This window comes from Sinocyclocheilus anshuiensis, unplaced genomic scaffold (genome assembly GCF_001515605.1).
Source record: "Sinocyclocheilus anshuiensis isolate Anshui unplaced genomic scaffold, SAMN03320099.WGS_v1.1 scaffold784, whole genome shotgun sequence".
Taxonomy (NCBI): Eukaryota; Metazoa; Chordata; class Actinopteri; order Cypriniformes; family Cyprinidae; genus Sinocyclocheilus; species Sinocyclocheilus anshuiensis.
Genome location: NW_015554160.1, coordinates 632,709 through 650,096, shown reverse-complemented (window position 1 = coordinate 650,096; position 17,388 = coordinate 632,709). Strand labels below are relative to the sequence as shown.

Genomic DNA, 17,388 nt, shown 5'->3' with positions numbered 1-17,388 from the left:
GTTTCTTTCAGCAGGACTCTTCAATTGTATCAAATTGCTCATCCATGTGCTTTAAGCACACTTAAATTCACAAAATGCATTTTATATATAGTACATGCTGCAGAAACTGTAAGAGTAGTATGATAGTATACTATTCTAGAACACAGCCTCTGTATACGTGGGTTTGTATGATTCTCACCTTGGCAGCTGGTGCCGTTAACTTGTCTATATCCCTGTGGGCAGTTGCACTGGTAAGATCCCAACATATTGACGCACTGCCCCACACCATCACAGGTCTGAGATAACTCCAAACACTCGTCCACGTCTGTAAACATCAGAATATTTCAACATTGCACACAGAATCAATCCCAGATGCCCTTAAAATGAATACATGATTACATATCACACACATGCACTCTCGTACCGTTACATTGGTCTCCTGTGGACGACAATATAAAGCCGGGCTCACAGTTGCAGATAAACGACCCCTCTGTATTCTGACAGTGACCTTGGATGCACACACTGTCATCCTGGCATTCGTCAATGTCTGTGACACACAAAGTTGCAGTTTGCTCACTTGCATTTTATCTGTTTTTGTTTAACCTGGTTGTATAACAATCACAATGATGAAATTCACAATGCTGTCATAAAGCACATTAAAAGCCAGGCTGCGCAACATGCAAACAAAATGAAACTAATCATAAAACAAAAGAAAACAAAATACAAAACAAAACAACACAAAATGAAAAAAAAAAAGAACAAAAACAAAATACATCAAACAAGACAAAACAAAATAAGAAAATCACTTGAAGGTTGGAGAGTCTTATCTGTCATTTGTTAGACAAGATCAAGACAAACAAAATCTTTGAAAAATACTAAAAGCTGCTGAACTGTGGAAGGATAGTACCTATGCAGGCCTTGCCATCAGGAGTGAGCGAGAATCCTTCATCACATGTGCAAACGAAATAGCCCTCCCGATTGAAGCACTGACCATGAGTGCATACTTTTTCATCCAGACACTCATTTATATCTGCACAGAGAAGGTCACGCACACAATACATCTGAAGAAAGACACTTCTGTGGGTCACATTTATAAAGGCCCCCTCATTTGTCAAAAAGTAGCTGTGCTAAATAAAAAAAGGCTTATTACCAACACATTGGCCATTTCTCCCTTCAAACCCATCCGGACAAGGAGAACACATGAAAGAGCCCAGAGTGTTATAGCAGAGACCGGACGGACACACTCTCCCATCCTGACATTCATCGATATCTACATAGACACAAGCAGAAATTAATAGACTGATTCAAAATCATATACGAGTTCATGATATCCATCCAGCCAGTGGAGAGTCTGCGTGTGCCAGCTGTGAAGGTTTGATAGGAGGGTCTGTTGTTATGGATGGGTGCTATTGCTGCCCTGCTGTGAGGAGAACAGGAAACCATCGACTCAAAATGTGCAGGAAAGCTCATTTTGTTCTCCATCTCTCTGCTACACCTTTATTAATGAAGTTACTCAAAGAAAAACATCTTAACTGTGAAACTGTGATGTACGACGGCACCATGCCTTCTTCCTTCTACATGCTCAACCATCCATTTGCCTTTATTACTGCTTCCAGCGGCTGCCAAAGATACTTCATCTCTACACTGAATGGATGTGTTACATTAAAGCAGTTAGAGTGTGAAAACACATCACCTAATCACCACCACAACAGATTTTTAAAGAGCTTTACATTAAAGCAGACAGCTGTATTTATGAGGACACATTTTCAACACTTAAAACAAAGTTTTTCAATTTTCTTTGAATTACAAGGTCACATATTGAGGTATAAAATCTCATAACAAATCTCCAACCTACCTAGAACTCGAATTCGGTAACCCCAAATTTACAAAGAATGCTGGAGCTAAGGTTTAGCGGTGTTATGAGCACAATGAAGTGCACAAATGGGAGATTTAGATGTGAAGAAAATGCAATTATAATGCATAATCAAAGAGTAAAATCAATCTCCCAGATCAAAAATGAAATAATTTCTGTCTCATAGACTGGGATTGAGCAAACAAACAATTGCATTAAAGAGCTGACGCTCCCCATTCCGTAGCAGTTTCACAAATTCTGGCTTGTGGAATAAAGGTGGGACACATTCCTAAATGTGTAACTGCTATGAAACTAAAAGAGGATATTACTGGAACAGTTAAACCAGTTAACCAGAGAAACCAATGTGCTGGCCATATCAGTTTAAATGGATGTAATGAGTAACTCTGGGCAGAAGTTTCCGGATGTCTTGTACTCTGGATTTCCTAATATGAGGAGAAGATGTGTTTTCCAAGTACCATGAACATTTCCTCATCTGCAGCAGTTCTGAGGTATTTGGGTGACTCGGTTGAGGGTATGATAATACCTCTCTTCTTCCTCCACAAACCTCAAAGTGTGTCACAGGGAGGTGGTTTCTACCTTGTCTGCAAACCCTGAAAACCAGCTAATGACACACACACACAGGATGTATTTGGAGTTGAGAAAAAGACAGAGCTGTGCCTGTATTTAGATGACCACATTGCGGTTCAAGACCAAAAGCAGACTTCATATGAGTGCTGATCTGTCTGGATCAAAATAAGGGCCAAGAAAGTGGAAGGAGAGGACTGCTAATGGCTCACGAGGAAAAATACAGACCTTCAAACTTCCAAACGGGACATGTTTCTTCTCTTCTAACATGTTCACAAAATAAATAATTGATAAAAAAAGATTCGTAAAAGAAGGAGCTGAAGAAATTAAATAGTAAATCTATGTACCAGTCAAAGATTGTGAACCCTACTCTGTGAGTTTGTGTACACGGGTGAGTTTATATGGGACAGTCTCTTAATTACCGGAGCAGCTGGTGCCCTTCTCGTTAGGCATGAAGCCTGGCTCACACGCACACAGGAATCCGCCTGGAGTGTTCTGACAGTGACCATTAGCACACAAACTTGGGCTCTCTGCACACTCGTCGACATCTGTCAAAAATGATCATCAGGTAATTGATAGATCTGTCTTTGCAGGCAGTTTAAGACACAAATTCCTATTCGAATCAAGTGTTTTCATAGCATATAACCTACTGAGATGCCATCACCTGGATTTAGAAACATAGACGTCTTATAAAATCAGGCATATACTAAAAATGGAGTCTAAAAATGGTTTAAAAAAATTAAATATAAATGGTAATTTTTCCAAAATATGACTATTTCTACATAGAAACAAGCATTGTAGTCAATGTTTGGTTCTGTTTTAGATAATTAGATATTATGGTGACTAAGAAGATGTTTTCTTAAATGGAAAGTTCACCCAAAAAGATAATTCTGCATTCTTTGGTGGAACACCAAATAAAACACCAATAAAATTATTGTTGTTGTTGTTATTTCATTTTGTTTTGGACCCCATTGACTTTCATTGTGTGGACAAATATATTTTCAAAATACCTACATTTACATTTAGTCATTTAGCAGACCCTTTTATAAAAATGAGGACAATGGAAGCAATCAAAATCAACAAAAGAGCAATGATATGCAAGTGCTATAACAAGCCTCAGTTAGCTTAATGCAGTACACGTAGCAAGGTTTTTTTTAAATTATATAATAAATAAAAAGATAGAAACAGATAGAATAGAAAAAGAATAGAGCAAGCTAGTGTTAGAGGCCTTTTTTTGCTTTTGTTAATTGGACAATAAATAAAAAGAAAACAAATAGATAGAATACAAAACGATTAAAAAAGATAGTTTTAGTTTTTTTTTCTTTTAAGAAAACAAGCAGTTAGTAAATGAATAGACTGCAAGTCTAAAAGGGACAAGTTTTTTTTTAAAGAATAGAATTAGAATAGAGAGTGCTAGAGTTAGAGGTTACTTTTTTGTGTTCCACAGAAGATAGATTAGTTAGAAACTAATACATGTTTGGAACTAAATGTGGGTTTCCATTTTAGGGTGAACTATCCTTTTAAGAGGTTCCTTGACACACAAACACTGCCCGTTTAATCAATGACTGACTATATCAAATGGATGTATGATGGATTTATGGACGCATTACATAACGCAAAGGAATGAATTAGAGAGCCAGTTCTTGGTAATGGTAATGGATGTTGAGATCTACAGTATCAGTAGTTTAACCTTTGAACTCTCACCTACACATATGGTGCCCTCACTGTCTATTCTATAGCCGTCATCACAGATGCACTTGTAGCTGTCAACAGTGTTATAACAGATTCCTGCACCACAGATATCAGGTGTCAGTTGACACTCGTCAATCTCTGTGGAGAGAGAGAGAGAGAGAGAGAGAGAGAGAGAGAGAGAATGAAGAACAAGGTATTTTTTTTGCATTTTCACAGTAAAGGCAATGCATTAAATAAACATCAGAGACTAATAAATGAAGGGCTACATGACCTTTTGAATCAACAAACAAGTCATGCATTCCATCACTTATTGGAAGCAGACATTTATTGGCTTTGGTATGAATTTTTCTTTCTCTGAGGGAAGGAAAGAATGGCTGAACATGTATCTGGAGAATGTGAATTGCATAAGTTGGCTTATTAACCCTGTGCCAACAGTTATGCAGAAAAGATCCTAGTTGACTTGGTGTTAACAAAAAATAATGAAATACATAAATGTTAGGGTTTGTGATAGGTATCTGCTCGGAAACAAAGAACAAAATATCTTTGCAACTTCCTAATTAATCCCTTGCTTGTTGTGGCCTGTTCTGACCTATGAAAGTGGAACATTCTTGCTTACCACTCCCTGGATTAATAATAAAAATAAAGTTAAGAAGAAGAATCAACAAGAGGTGAAAGAGCACAAAAGATCTAATTAGGTTTCATTGAGCAGTCTGTTCAGTTTTTAATTCCGTGTTTGTAACATGTTTTAAAAGAAAGTGTTTGGAGCCTCCTTCCTTTAAAAACATGATCTTGAAATATGCCCATAAGAAAACAAGTGGACAGAGCGGAATAGAGATGGATGAAGAGTAAAGTTTCTAGCATTTAAATGACTGATTATAACTTTTGGTGTATCAATATTACATTATTTATACAAAATAGTACTTTTCCAGCCAAAACATTAATATAATTATAGACTTATCAGTAATATTGTGCATCCCAAATATACATTACATGAATGGATGGACTCACCTGCCAGCTGTGTTGGGGAGATGTCCTGACTTTCTATGGAGGGCGGAAGTGCCACAGGAGCGGGTGGTGACACCTTCTCCACCACCTCTGGAGAGTGACAGGGAATGGGGCAACATAGGAAGAGAAAGAAAAGAGATTCAGGACATTCAACAGTTTGCTAAGAAGTCCAACGAAATGCCATGGACAAGATTTTTTTACAAAAAAATAATGATTTCATGATCTCTCTCAATATGACAAACAAAAACTAAATATGACCACATTGGCAGATAACAGATCCACCCATTGTTGTCACCATCTGGATGTGTTTGTTTAGGCCACTTATACACATTTGAAATTAATTGCTTTATTCCAATTTAAACAGAATCAATCCAGTCACAAAGACTTCAGAAATCTTTGCATAAACCAGTGGGTCAACTATAAACGTAAAATAGGTGAAGAGGTTATTATGGGGATATGCAAGTACAAGTGGGATTGAGACCTGGGAGGGCAGGCTCCATCCTGATTGTAGACACCCCGGGTGACAGCTGGGCCTGTCCGGGCTGTACTACTGACCTATCAACACTCATGTGGGTATAAAGCTCCTTCAAACATAAGAAACAAATGACACACATAGTAATCGACTGATCCACAAAGAGATACAGCAAATTTATTGGCAACTAAAGCAAAGGAATAAGCAATTCAGTCTGCTTCTGCTCTGACTGCATGGGGCGTTAAAGTGGGCGGAGCTGTAAATATTTTGGGCCCTGTCCCAAATGGCACATTTGATGCTTTGCGGTCTTGCAAAGTCCATGATACTCTTTATCACTTTACGTTTCAGAAAGAAGAGTGCCCCTGAGACAAGGTGGCACTAATGCAGCATATTATCTGAAAGCCTATGCAGAATTACGTCAACAAAGTGTGGAAATAGACCGCAAGGGCTAAAGGTGGCAATTGGGACAGAGTCTTTCAAGTTGTGTGGAAGAAAGCGAGATGCAATCTCTCCAACTCTGCCCTCTTCTGTCTCTCTCTCTCACACACACACACACACACCCACACTCACACGTACTAAACAATGCATACCCTCTTGATTTACAGTAGCTCTGGGACGAGAAAGTTAAACCATAAAAATATAAATAATTGTGAAACAAACTGGGGTTCCTCAGATTGCTACACTGGCAGAATCCTTCAGAGAACTTCTAGGCAACTTTTGAAGCTCCCTCAAATATCCTTCACTCATTTTTAAGTGAATCAAAACCTCACGGGGTTACTGGAGGAACATGAAGGAACTTATGGGCTACACTTTGTACATTCATCAGAGAACTGAAAGGGTGCCTAGAAGTTCTTCATAGGGTTCCACCAGTGTGACAATCTGAGGAACCAAGCATTTTAAAAAATGCCGTTGAAGGGTGAAATCAAATCCATTTTGTTCCACAGAGAGATCAGAAACCTGAAGCCTGCTTATCTTACTTGAAAGCCATGCTTCCCTAAACTGAGCTGTTAAAGAGTCTCAAAGAGCTGATCACATAGAAACATCTTCCCTAATTACATTATTTGAGAGTGCTCTTGAAATAATATAGTGTCTTTTAATCTCTATCCTTCATAAACTGAAGAGACATTTAGCTGCAAACCAGCTAAACACTGCATGTCTAGACCAATCTTGAGTGTAATAAGTTACAACCAAAGAATAAATCTTAAACTTTAAATCTTAAAAACTTCTACTTAAAACTGCTCTTTTGTAAATGTTAATGTAGGCTAATTAAAAACACATACACAATCATTCACAAAGCAAAGGACACACACTGACACATACACGTGCATCTGTAGAGCAGAATGCTGAGCGCACAGAGCGGTCATGCAGTAGTGATGATATGATGATGTTATGCTTTGAATGTTTGCAGTTCCTGCACACAAGTTTGCTGCTATTTTGCAGTGCTGCATTGACATGTGTGTGAAAGCATCAGCTGTGCTGCGTATTTAGCAGATCTTACTGCTGAATCAAACCCAACCTACCTGCCGGGGAACTGTGGGCACTACAGCAGGTCATTATGTCATATAAAAACACAAAAATTAACTGTGTCACACAAAGCTAGAAAACAAATATTCTCACATTTGTAAATTCAGTAAAATAGTGCTTCCAGCTATGCATCTGAATTTAAAGAAAAATAAAATAAAATAAAAATGCACTGTCCACATACTTTTGGTCATGTAATGTATAAAAGGGTGAACTTCAGTGGACCAATTTTAGTTCCAGAACAACTTTGAAACACGGTCTCCCAGCAACAGGACAAAACTTAATAAAGCCCAAGGACAAATACTTTCTCTCTGAACCTGGCCCACCTCCACCACACTTTTCAGCTGTGCAATGCTTTTATGAGCTGCTTTTGCAGAGAGGCTATAAAAATCTGTGCAGTTCATTTTGTGTGAGAGTAGTGAAAGGAGAAAATATGATGCGATGCACTGATCTTCTGGAATCCTTCATCAGCTTTGACATTGGTTTTGCAAGGTGGAAGCAATACTAATGACTCTCTGTCTCTGCCAAAGAGAGAACAGTCCTATGTTCACTTTCTATAGGAACAACAGAAGCTTGGCTACATTTTGGATCTCGGTCTTCTCCAGACCTGTGCCAAGTCTCAGTCCATTGCCTGGTGCCAAGCGTGCATGTGATGACATTTAAAAGAGAAGGAAAGAAGGACAGGGAAGAGGGTGAAAGAGTTCTTGCTGGTGTAGTTATTGTGTGTATGTGTCTCTCCTTCATAAAATGCATCCAGGCAGACCATCATGTAAATAAACTTTGCATCACAAACCCAAATCTGGCAGGTTTCCTTAACACATGTTTGTAATATCCAGCATGAGGCAAATAAAACAAACAAAACACAATATCTGTATATTCACAGACGTAACTCAGACTGTTGGATAAATAGAGCAGCTTAAAGCCATTCAGTTTCTGTCCTGTGTGACTCACCAGGTAGCTGCCTCTCTGTAATGCTGAGAGCTTCCACGGGCTGCTGTAGGGTGGGGAAGGGCATGGGATGATCCACAGGCGCTTGGTGTCTGATGGTGGGCTTGCTCTGCCCATGACCGTCTGTCTGGCTGTGTCCATTAGGAGGTTTGGGCTTGTAAATGTACGGTGTGGTGACATGATAACCCATTCCTCCAGGACAGATTTCTTTAAACGCAGCTAAGAGAGAAGGAAAAAATGCTCAACAACATATTCACACACAAATCTATCTATCTATCTATCTATCTATCTGTCTCTGTCTGTATTTCTATCCACCCATCCATCCACCCACCCATCTGTATTTCTATCCATCCATCCATCTATCTATCTATCTGATGGTCTGAGGGCACAAAAGGCAAAAATCAACTAATTTTGCAGGCCTCACGGGAAGGCAAATACAAATGTAAGGTAAGAAGTGTATATGAAAACGCAAAATTCTACAGCAGAGCTAACAAAAACAGAGTGATGGCGTGTAAAAGCATCTAAATAGCCGAGCTGTGGAACACACATGCAAACCACACTGATGTGGAGGACAGAGAGGGAATGATACAAGTAGAACAGGTGGGGCTGACAGGGGGTTTGTCTCAGGTAGCTTACCTGTCCCAGGTAGGGGGCAGCGGTCACAATGAGGACCCCAGGCCTTGCCCACACTACAACAGCATAACTGTTTACTCAGCTGAGTGGACACAGGGTGCAAGCACTGCTTCCCCGAACTGACCAATCGGAAGCAAGCACCTTTCTCCTCGCGAAGAGCAGGTGTTTCGGCTGGTTACCGTGGAGACGGAAGGAGGGAGGGAGGGGAGGAGTGTGCACGGTGTATGACACAAACATGGAAGAGAGAGAAAGAACAACAGAAGAGAAAAGAGATTCCCTTCACCTTGTGTTCCATCTATGCATGACTACAATGCCATAACAAAAGAACAACTGCCTCTATAACCACATTATAGGTGGAGTGTAGGGGAAAGCATGACAGAGACGGTGTATGAAAAAAGTGATATTGTTTTTTAACGCAAGATAGACAAGAACACGGGACAAGAATATAACTACAGTAAGTGTAAAGAGGTCAGTTAAGCAGAAAGCATGTGACAAAGGGTATATACAGGGGGTTAGTACATAAGGAAGCACTTATTATCAGATACCTTCTTAAATATGTATATATATATATATATATATATATATATATGTATATATACAAATATAACTGTTCAGAAGTTTGGGGTCAGTAAGATAATTTTTTTTTGTACAGCAATGACAGATTAAATTGAGACTTTTACATTATTACAAAAAAAAATATCTTTCAAATATATGCCGTTCTTTTGAACGTTCTATTCATCAAGAGTCATGAAAAAATGTATCATGATTTTCACAAAAATATTAAGTGGCACAACTGTTTTTAACATTCATGATAATATAAAATGTTTATTGAGGACCAAATCAGCATATTACAATGATTTCTGAAGAATCATGTGACACTTTAGACTGGAGTAATAGCTGCTGAAAGATTAGCTTTGCCATCATAGAAATAAAATACATTTTAAGATACATTAAAATGGAAAACAGTTATTTAAAATAGTAAATTACAGTTTTACAGTTGTATGATGTTGAGCATAAACATTTAAAAATCTTATGGACCCCAAATGTTTGAATGGTAATATACATATATTTCTATATATCTTTATGACACACACGATCTATGCGTTGTTTGTTTGGGCGAAGAGCACGCAAGCGATGTCTCCGAGGGGGCAATCGGCGTGCACTGCGAGCGTTTTTTCCAAGGGAAAAGGCTCCGCTCTCATTTGTCTCACAAGGCACAGAAGGGAATGAGCTCGTGGGGATCGCAGGTGGATCTGGAACCGGTAGTGACGTCATGGCTGTCGCCGGCCAACAAGTTGGTGTTTTTTCAATGTATGCTTCAGACACGGGTCACGACGAGGCGTTCCCCTTAGCGACCCCTAGAGGACGCAGTGTCTCGTTCCCTACTCGGGAACCATGGTTACATAAGTAACCTGAGACATTTTCTCAATATTTCGATTTTTTTCATCCTCAAATTCCAGATTTTAAAAGGTTATATCTCAGCCAAATAATGCCCTATCCTAACAAATCATCTACAGTCAGCTTTCGGATGATGTATAAATCTCTATTTCAAAAAATTGACCCTTATATGACTGTGGTCCAGGGTCACATATAGGATTTGTATGTTGTTATATGTTTAATTATTAGGGAATGACACCCAAAGTTAAATAATTAAAATACAGTTAGACACTTACTTTTTTGACACTTTGTCTAATGTGACAATATGGATGAGTGCCTTCAGGTAAATGTGTAGATATACAGTATAAAAGAATTGTCAATGTGCTTTCTCACATATTAATTTCTCACTTTAATAAAGAGCCAGTTCCAAGTAGGGCTGGGCAAAAAAATCGATTTTTCGATATATCGTTTTTTAATATGTGGTCGATTCAATATCGATTCTCGAAGGCCACGAATCGATTTTTTTCAATATTTATTTCCACAAACATTGTACATAAGATTTACGTTAATCTTATTACTAGTCTAATCCACTAGATGTCACCCCCTTATTTGCCTTGAGCGATGTTACAGCGGAGAGTCCGTCATTCATTCATTGCTTAAAATGGCGGATTCAGGTGCGTTCCCGAGGTCATCACCACCTTCCAGGGCTCTACAGTGCGACTAAAACATTTTTTTAGGAGCACCAGTGCGACTGACCAGATCATCATCATACTTGTGATTGCGCTCAGGGGAGCTTCAAATGTTTCTACGTGTTTTTGCAGCGTTGAGTAATGTATCACAGACGTTATCTCGAATCGAATTGAGAGCTTGAAAATCGAAATCGAATCGAATTGGAACATCTGAATCGATACCCAGCCCTAGTTCCAAGCCAAGTTTTTTATAGAGATGTACAATTCAACATTTTCATATAGCAGATAACAGCAGATTTGTGTTGACAGACCTTATACTGTCAGCCAAAACATACTGTATATATGAGCAAAAAACTGAAGGCTAAAAGGAGGATTAAAAGAACTCTCAGATCTTCTCCTAACAAAAGGACATGACGGCGTGCCGTGTTCCAGAGGTGTAATTTGGCAAGCGCTGGCTTCCAGGAGAAGGAACAGCCACTATATTTATCACAATAACACAGACAGCACACTTAGGTTACTTCATTAAATCACAGAGACAGCTTGAGCGTATTTGTGCCCCATTGACCCGACTGCACGAATTATACCAGCACATTTCAACCTTGCTGTTACATGTTCATGCCTGAACAGCAGAGAACCCTCCGTTCACGTGACAGCCTCGGTTAGTGTTAGAAGCCATGTTAAATCATGCTGCTAGCTAGACTAATCAGCCAGTCTTACTGCTATAAGCTGAAGTGATTAGCACTGCACTGATTCCATTTACATTTGTAGATATCTTTGAGTAGGTAAACAAGGAGACAGCAGGGACATGCCAAAGACATCAGCCATCCAAGTTACACTTGGAGAGGAGAGGAGAGGAGAGGAGAGGAGAGGAGAGAAGAGAAGAGAAGAGAAGAGAAGAGAAGAGAAGAGAAGAGAAGAGAAGAGACTTACGGAAGCAGGTGGTCAGGCTGGGATCAGGCACAAAGCCTGGGTTGCAGATACATCTGTAGCTTCCCATAGTGTTTATGCAGTTTCCATTGGGACAAACTCCTTGAATCTGGCACTCATCAATATCTGAGGGTAATAACAGACATAAGGAACTCTCATATTTTTTCTGTGGAACACAAAATTAGATATTTTGAAGAAAGATTCAAGTCTAAACAAGATTTTTTTTGTCCACTGAGAGTCAAAACTGTGACCTTCATTGTATAGACAAAAAAACAATGAAGCATTTTTCAATCTTATTATGTACTCTGCAGAAGAAAGAAAGTAATACAGTGTGGAACAACATGAGGCCAAGTAAATAATGACAGTATTACATTGAGAATACAAGAAAAAAAGGCTTAAGATGCACACATTGCATATTTTCTTCTTGTTTTCTGGCATTAAAATCTAAAATGCTTAAAATACTTCAAAGATAAATTTACTTGTGAAGAAAAATTTTTGTAAGAAAATAAGCCTTTGGATTTCATCTTGAATTAAATGTATTTTTCTTGTTTTAAAACGTAAAAAAAAACAAAAAAAAACTAAATTTTGTTAGATAAAATGCTTAAAACATGAACAACTATTTGCCAATGGGAGTTGGAAAAATAAACATAACTTCCAGATTCTCTGAAAACAAGATTTAATATATTATGCACTTTTGCCTCTCAAGTAAATTATCTTCTTAGAGATGTTTCTTAAAAAAGATAAAATAAAATCACTTTTTCCATATGTGCATGCACAGGCACAAAGAATGCATGTGATTTTTTCCACAGCTAATGCAAACCCATATGGTGTGATCCACCATCTCTATAAGAATCTGTCAGAAAAGGAACATATACACACACACACACACACACACACACAGAGAGAGAGAGAGAGCACACTAATATCCCTCCAAGAGGCCATTGAGTGCAAGTTAAGGGCGTGGGCAGTCATCATTCCCAGTCACTTAGAGTGGGACACAGATCCAACACATTTCCTAACGCAATGCTAATGTGTTCATGATGACAGTGATGTTCATGGAGAGAGGGCATACACTCAATCCCTCAAGCATCCAAACATCTGCACCAGAACACAGACTGGCCCAGGGGAGCTGTCACTCAAAGCCATGACATCATAATGTCCCCATTAAAACCCCACATCTCCATACAAAATACAACTAAAGAATCTGCATGGTAGCAGATTCTTAAAGATCTCCTGAGGGGTGAATTTACTAAATCTAAACCACTTTTGCACATATTATTTCAGTGACCTGCGTCTTATTCACTAACCACCCACAAACCAGGTTAACATGGCACATGTGCTGATATAGTGCTACACAATGAGTATTCTTTTTTTTTTTTTTACTTCAAATGTCTCCTTTCTGTGTAAATTATGCCTATATAGATTATGCTTATTAAGATATGTTTATTGTGGCAACACTTAATAATGTTCCATTTGTCAATAATAGTTAACAACAGAAGCATGAACTAACAATGAATAATACATCTAAAGCATTTATTTATCTTAATTAATGTCAATTTTAACAATTACTAACAGATTTTAGCATATATTATTTAACATATTATTTAATGGACCATGAACTAACAATGAACAGCTGTATTTTTATTAACTAACATTAACAAAGATGAACAAATACTGTAAAAAAATGTATTGCTCATTGTTAGTTAACACATTAATGTTAACTAATGGGACCTTATTGTAAAGTGTTACCAAGATTGCTAAACTATTTTCACTTAGTTGCAAAAAATTACACAATGGTTACACGTACAAAACATAATATACAAAAAAGATGTGCAAAATAATTCATACAGAAATAAGTTATTAAATATTATAAGTGAAAATAATAAGAAACAGTTAAAGTATCTTGAACATAAGTTTAATGCTTAAAAAGTATAGAGACAAGGCTGATTATTCTCTGTCAGACATGTTTATGAAAGCATAAACCTGCCAATGAGGACAGCAACATGACTAATGACAGGAAGAGAGAAGTGGGAGCATCACAGCCTGGCAGAACACCCAAACCACAGGAGACACGTCCACTTACGCAGTAAAACTCTGGCCTGATGCAGGAAAGTTTCAGAGGTTTAGTGGGACCCTCAGGCCGTGTTACCAGGACAGTGATTAAGTTCAAACTTAACGGCACTCTGAGCGCTAAGAAGTGCTGTAAACTAGCCTCAGAGAACAGACCATACTGAAATATTCATTAAGATATGGAGGTAAAGTAACCCCCTTAGTGCTTTGAGGCCTGTTTATTAAATCTAAGATACATTTTAATCATCAAAACGGGGTATGTTCTTCATACCTCCTCACGCCTCCTCATGCTAATGCTGTGAAGAAATTAAAGAAGCACTAGACCTTCAAAATTCAATAGTACTTTTGAGAAATATAGTGTTCTGTAGGGATCTTAACATGGCACCCATAATGATCACATGATCAGCTACTACTTTTGCAAACCATAAACAAAAAAGAACTTTGAAGCTTTATTAATAATGACAACCCCTAACATAAAAGCTATTTTTGGCTTATTTCACAGTTTATTGGAGACTAAATAACTTATTGCTATTAGTTTTTATGCATTTCTATGTATGTCTCAATGTTGCCCAGATCTACCAGCCTCCAAACTCCTGTCTCTCCCGACCCAGAGTGCCTGCGGCCAGGACACACGCTGGGCACTTCCCCTTAACACAGCCTGCTTCACTTTTAGCTGCGGTTCAGCTCTGGGTTTGGCAGACTGAGGTGGCTGTTGGTGGCTGCTAACAGCAGATGTGTTTGGCTGGAGGTGTGTGGAGAAATAGAGACAGAAAGACAAATAGGTACCAAAGGTTGCAAAGCCTTGATATAGAATAATGTGGATGCATAGACCGCACTAAAAAACAATAAAGCTCAAAAGCTTGGGGTCATAGAGACTGATCAAAAGTGGCAGAAAATATATTTATAATGTTATAAGTAAATTCTGTTTCAAATAAATGCTGTTCTTTCAAGCTTTCTATTCAAAGAATCCTAAAAAACTAAGTATTTCGGATTCCACAAAAATACTAAGCAGCACAACTCTTTTCAACATTGATAATAATAAATCTTTCTTGAGCAAAGAATCAGCATATTAAAATGATTTCTGAAGGATCATGTGACTGAAGACTGGAGTAATAGCTGCTGAAAATTCAGCTTTGCCATTACAGAAATAAATTACATTTTAAAATATACACAAATAAAAACGATTAATTTTGTTAATTATAATAATTTTTCACAATATTATTGATTTTTTAATCAAATAAATCAATCAATCTTCTTTTAGGATTTAAAAATCGTACCAACCCCAAACTTTTGATTGGTTGAGTAATTATGAGCAGCTTCAGCAATTTTATAGTTACTAACTAGAATACTAAGCTTGTTTTTATTTGCAGTTAAACAATATAGGCGCCCCCATCCCAAATCTGTCTTATTAGCATGCTAAACAAGAGTTTACATTGCCAAGGCATACATTAACAGTACGTGACAGCATGAACGTTACTTAATTGTGACTCAGGCTGAGGAAGAGCCCTGAAGTCATTCTGGCTGCTGGCCCTGATTTGTTGGATCTCTCGCTATTACATCCAACTTCAACATAGATTAGAAAGATCTATCAAAGATGCCACCTGTCTCTCCTCGTAACGGTGAAAGAAAGTCTTCTCTGTGATAACTCTGGGACACTGTTTTAAAATGGCAGTGTAATAAAAGGAACAGCATATGGTGTATGTGGCCCGTTGTGACACACAAAGGCCAGTGGGGGGCGAACTGAATTATAAGTATGTGACAATGACATATTAACTCATCCATCTTATCAAAAATCATCACAATCGATGCATAACTACACAAACACACAAAAATGTAGCACAACAAACATTTCCACTGCAAGAACAAAAAAAATAGATAAACATATATGCATGCATGAGCAATAAAGTAATACAAGCAGAAACAAGCCATGGCTCTTACCGATACAGCGAGTGGCATTCAGCTAACACAGCCTGCTTCACTTTTAGCTGCAGTTCAGCTCTGGGTTTGGCAGACTGTGGTGGCTGTTGGTGGCTGCTAACAGCAGATGTGTTTGGCTGGAGGTGTGTGGAGAAATAGAGACAGAAAGACAAATAGGTACCAAAGGTTGCAAAGCCTTGATATAGAATAATGTGGATGCATAGACCGCACTAAAAAACAATAAAGCTCAAAAGCTTGGGGTCATAGAGACTGATCAAAAGTGGCAGAAAATATATTTATAATGTTATAAGTAAATTCTGTTTCAAATAAATGCTGTTCTTTCAAGCTTTCTATTCAAAGAATCCTAAAAAACTAAGTATTTCGGATTCCACAAAAATACTAAGCAGCACAACTCTTTTCAACATTGATAATAATAAATCTTTCTTGAGCAAAGAATCAGCATATTAAAATGATTTCTGAAGGATCATGTGACTGAAGACTGGAGTAATAGCTGCTGAAAATTCAGCTTTGCCATTACAGAAATAAATTACATTTTAAAATATACACAAATAAAAACGATTAATTTTGTTAATTATAATAATTTTTCACAATATTATTGATTTTTTAATCAAATAAATCAATCAATCTTCTTTTAGGATTTAAAAATCGTACCAACCCCAAACTTTTGATTGGTTGAGTAATTATGAGCAGCTTCAGCAATTTTATAGTTACTAACTAGAATACTAAGCTTGTTTTTATTTGCAGTTAAACAATATAGGCGCCCCCATCCCAAATCTGTCTTATTAGCATGCTAAACAAGAGTTTACATTGCCAAGGCATACATTAACAGTACGTGACAGCATGAACGTTACTTAATTGTGACTCAGGCTGAGGAAGAGCCCTGAAGTCATTCTGGCTGCTGGCCCTGATTTGTTGGATCTCTCGCTATTACATCCAACTTCAACATAGATTAGAAAGATCTATCAAAGATGCCACCTGTCTCTCCTCGTAACGGTGAAAGAAAGTCTTCTCTGTGATAACTCTGGGACACTGTTTTAAAATGGCAGTGTAATAAAAGGAACAGCATATGGTGTATGTGGCCCGTTGTGACACACAAAGGCCAGTGGGGGGCGAACTGAATTATAAGTATGTGACAATGACATATTAACTCATCCATCTTATCAAAAATCATCACAATCGATGCATAACTACACAAACACACAAAAATGTAGCACAACAAACATTTCCACTGCAAGAACAAAAAAAATAGATAAACATATATGCATGCATGAGCAATAAAGTAATACAAGCAGAAACAAGCCATGGCTCTTACCGATACAGCGAGTGGCATTCAGCCTCTTATAGCCTTGAGGACATTCAATCAAAGGAATCGCTATGGAGAAAACAGAGAGAAGGAGGAGGTGGAGAATTAAAAAAAAAAAACAGCACATTTAGATACAGCTCTAAAGACAAGCATTCTCCTACAGCAAATTTAAGAAAACCTTTGGTGTAGTTAGAACACAAAAAAATCTAGTCTTACCAAAATTTTAAAGGGTTAATTCCCCCAAAAATGAAAATTCTGTCATTAATTACTCACCTTCATGTCGTTTCAAACCCGTAAGCCCTTCGTTCATCTTCGGAACACAAATTAAGATATTTTTGATGGAATCTGAGAGCTGTCTGACCCTGCATAGACAGCAACGCAACTGAAATGTTCCCAA

The 17,388-nt window shown here is 37.9% G+C and overlaps 1 protein-coding gene across 1 annotated transcript in view; it reads right to left on the bottom strand.

The window, feature by feature from the left end:
- LOC107670806 (latent-transforming growth factor beta-binding protein 1-like) overlaps positions 1 to 17,388 on the bottom strand; it is an 80,278-nt gene that overhangs the window by 11,878 nt on the left and 51,012 nt on the right. The window contains exons 9-21 of the mRNA XM_016463573.1: positions 17,001 to 17,060; positions 11,684 to 11,806; positions 8,691 to 8,858; positions 8,058 to 8,273; positions 7,106 to 7,125; positions 5,595 to 5,697; positions 5,117 to 5,203; positions 4,121 to 4,246; positions 2,839 to 2,964; positions 1,130 to 1,249; positions 887 to 1,009; positions 404 to 526; positions 179 to 304 (exon numbers count right to left, since the gene is read on the bottom strand). Coding sequence (XP_016319059.1) covers positions 179 to 304; positions 404 to 526; positions 887 to 1,009; positions 1,130 to 1,249; positions 2,839 to 2,964; positions 4,121 to 4,246; positions 5,117 to 5,203; positions 5,595 to 5,697; positions 7,106 to 7,125; positions 8,058 to 8,273; positions 8,691 to 8,858; positions 11,684 to 11,806; positions 17,001 to 17,060 — 1,521 coding nt within the window. The remainder of the gene's footprint in view (positions 1 to 178; positions 305 to 403; positions 527 to 886; positions 1,010 to 1,129; positions 1,250 to 2,838; positions 2,965 to 4,120; positions 4,247 to 5,116; positions 5,204 to 5,594; positions 5,698 to 7,105; positions 7,126 to 8,057; positions 8,274 to 8,690; positions 8,859 to 11,683; positions 11,807 to 17,000; positions 17,061 to 17,388) is intronic.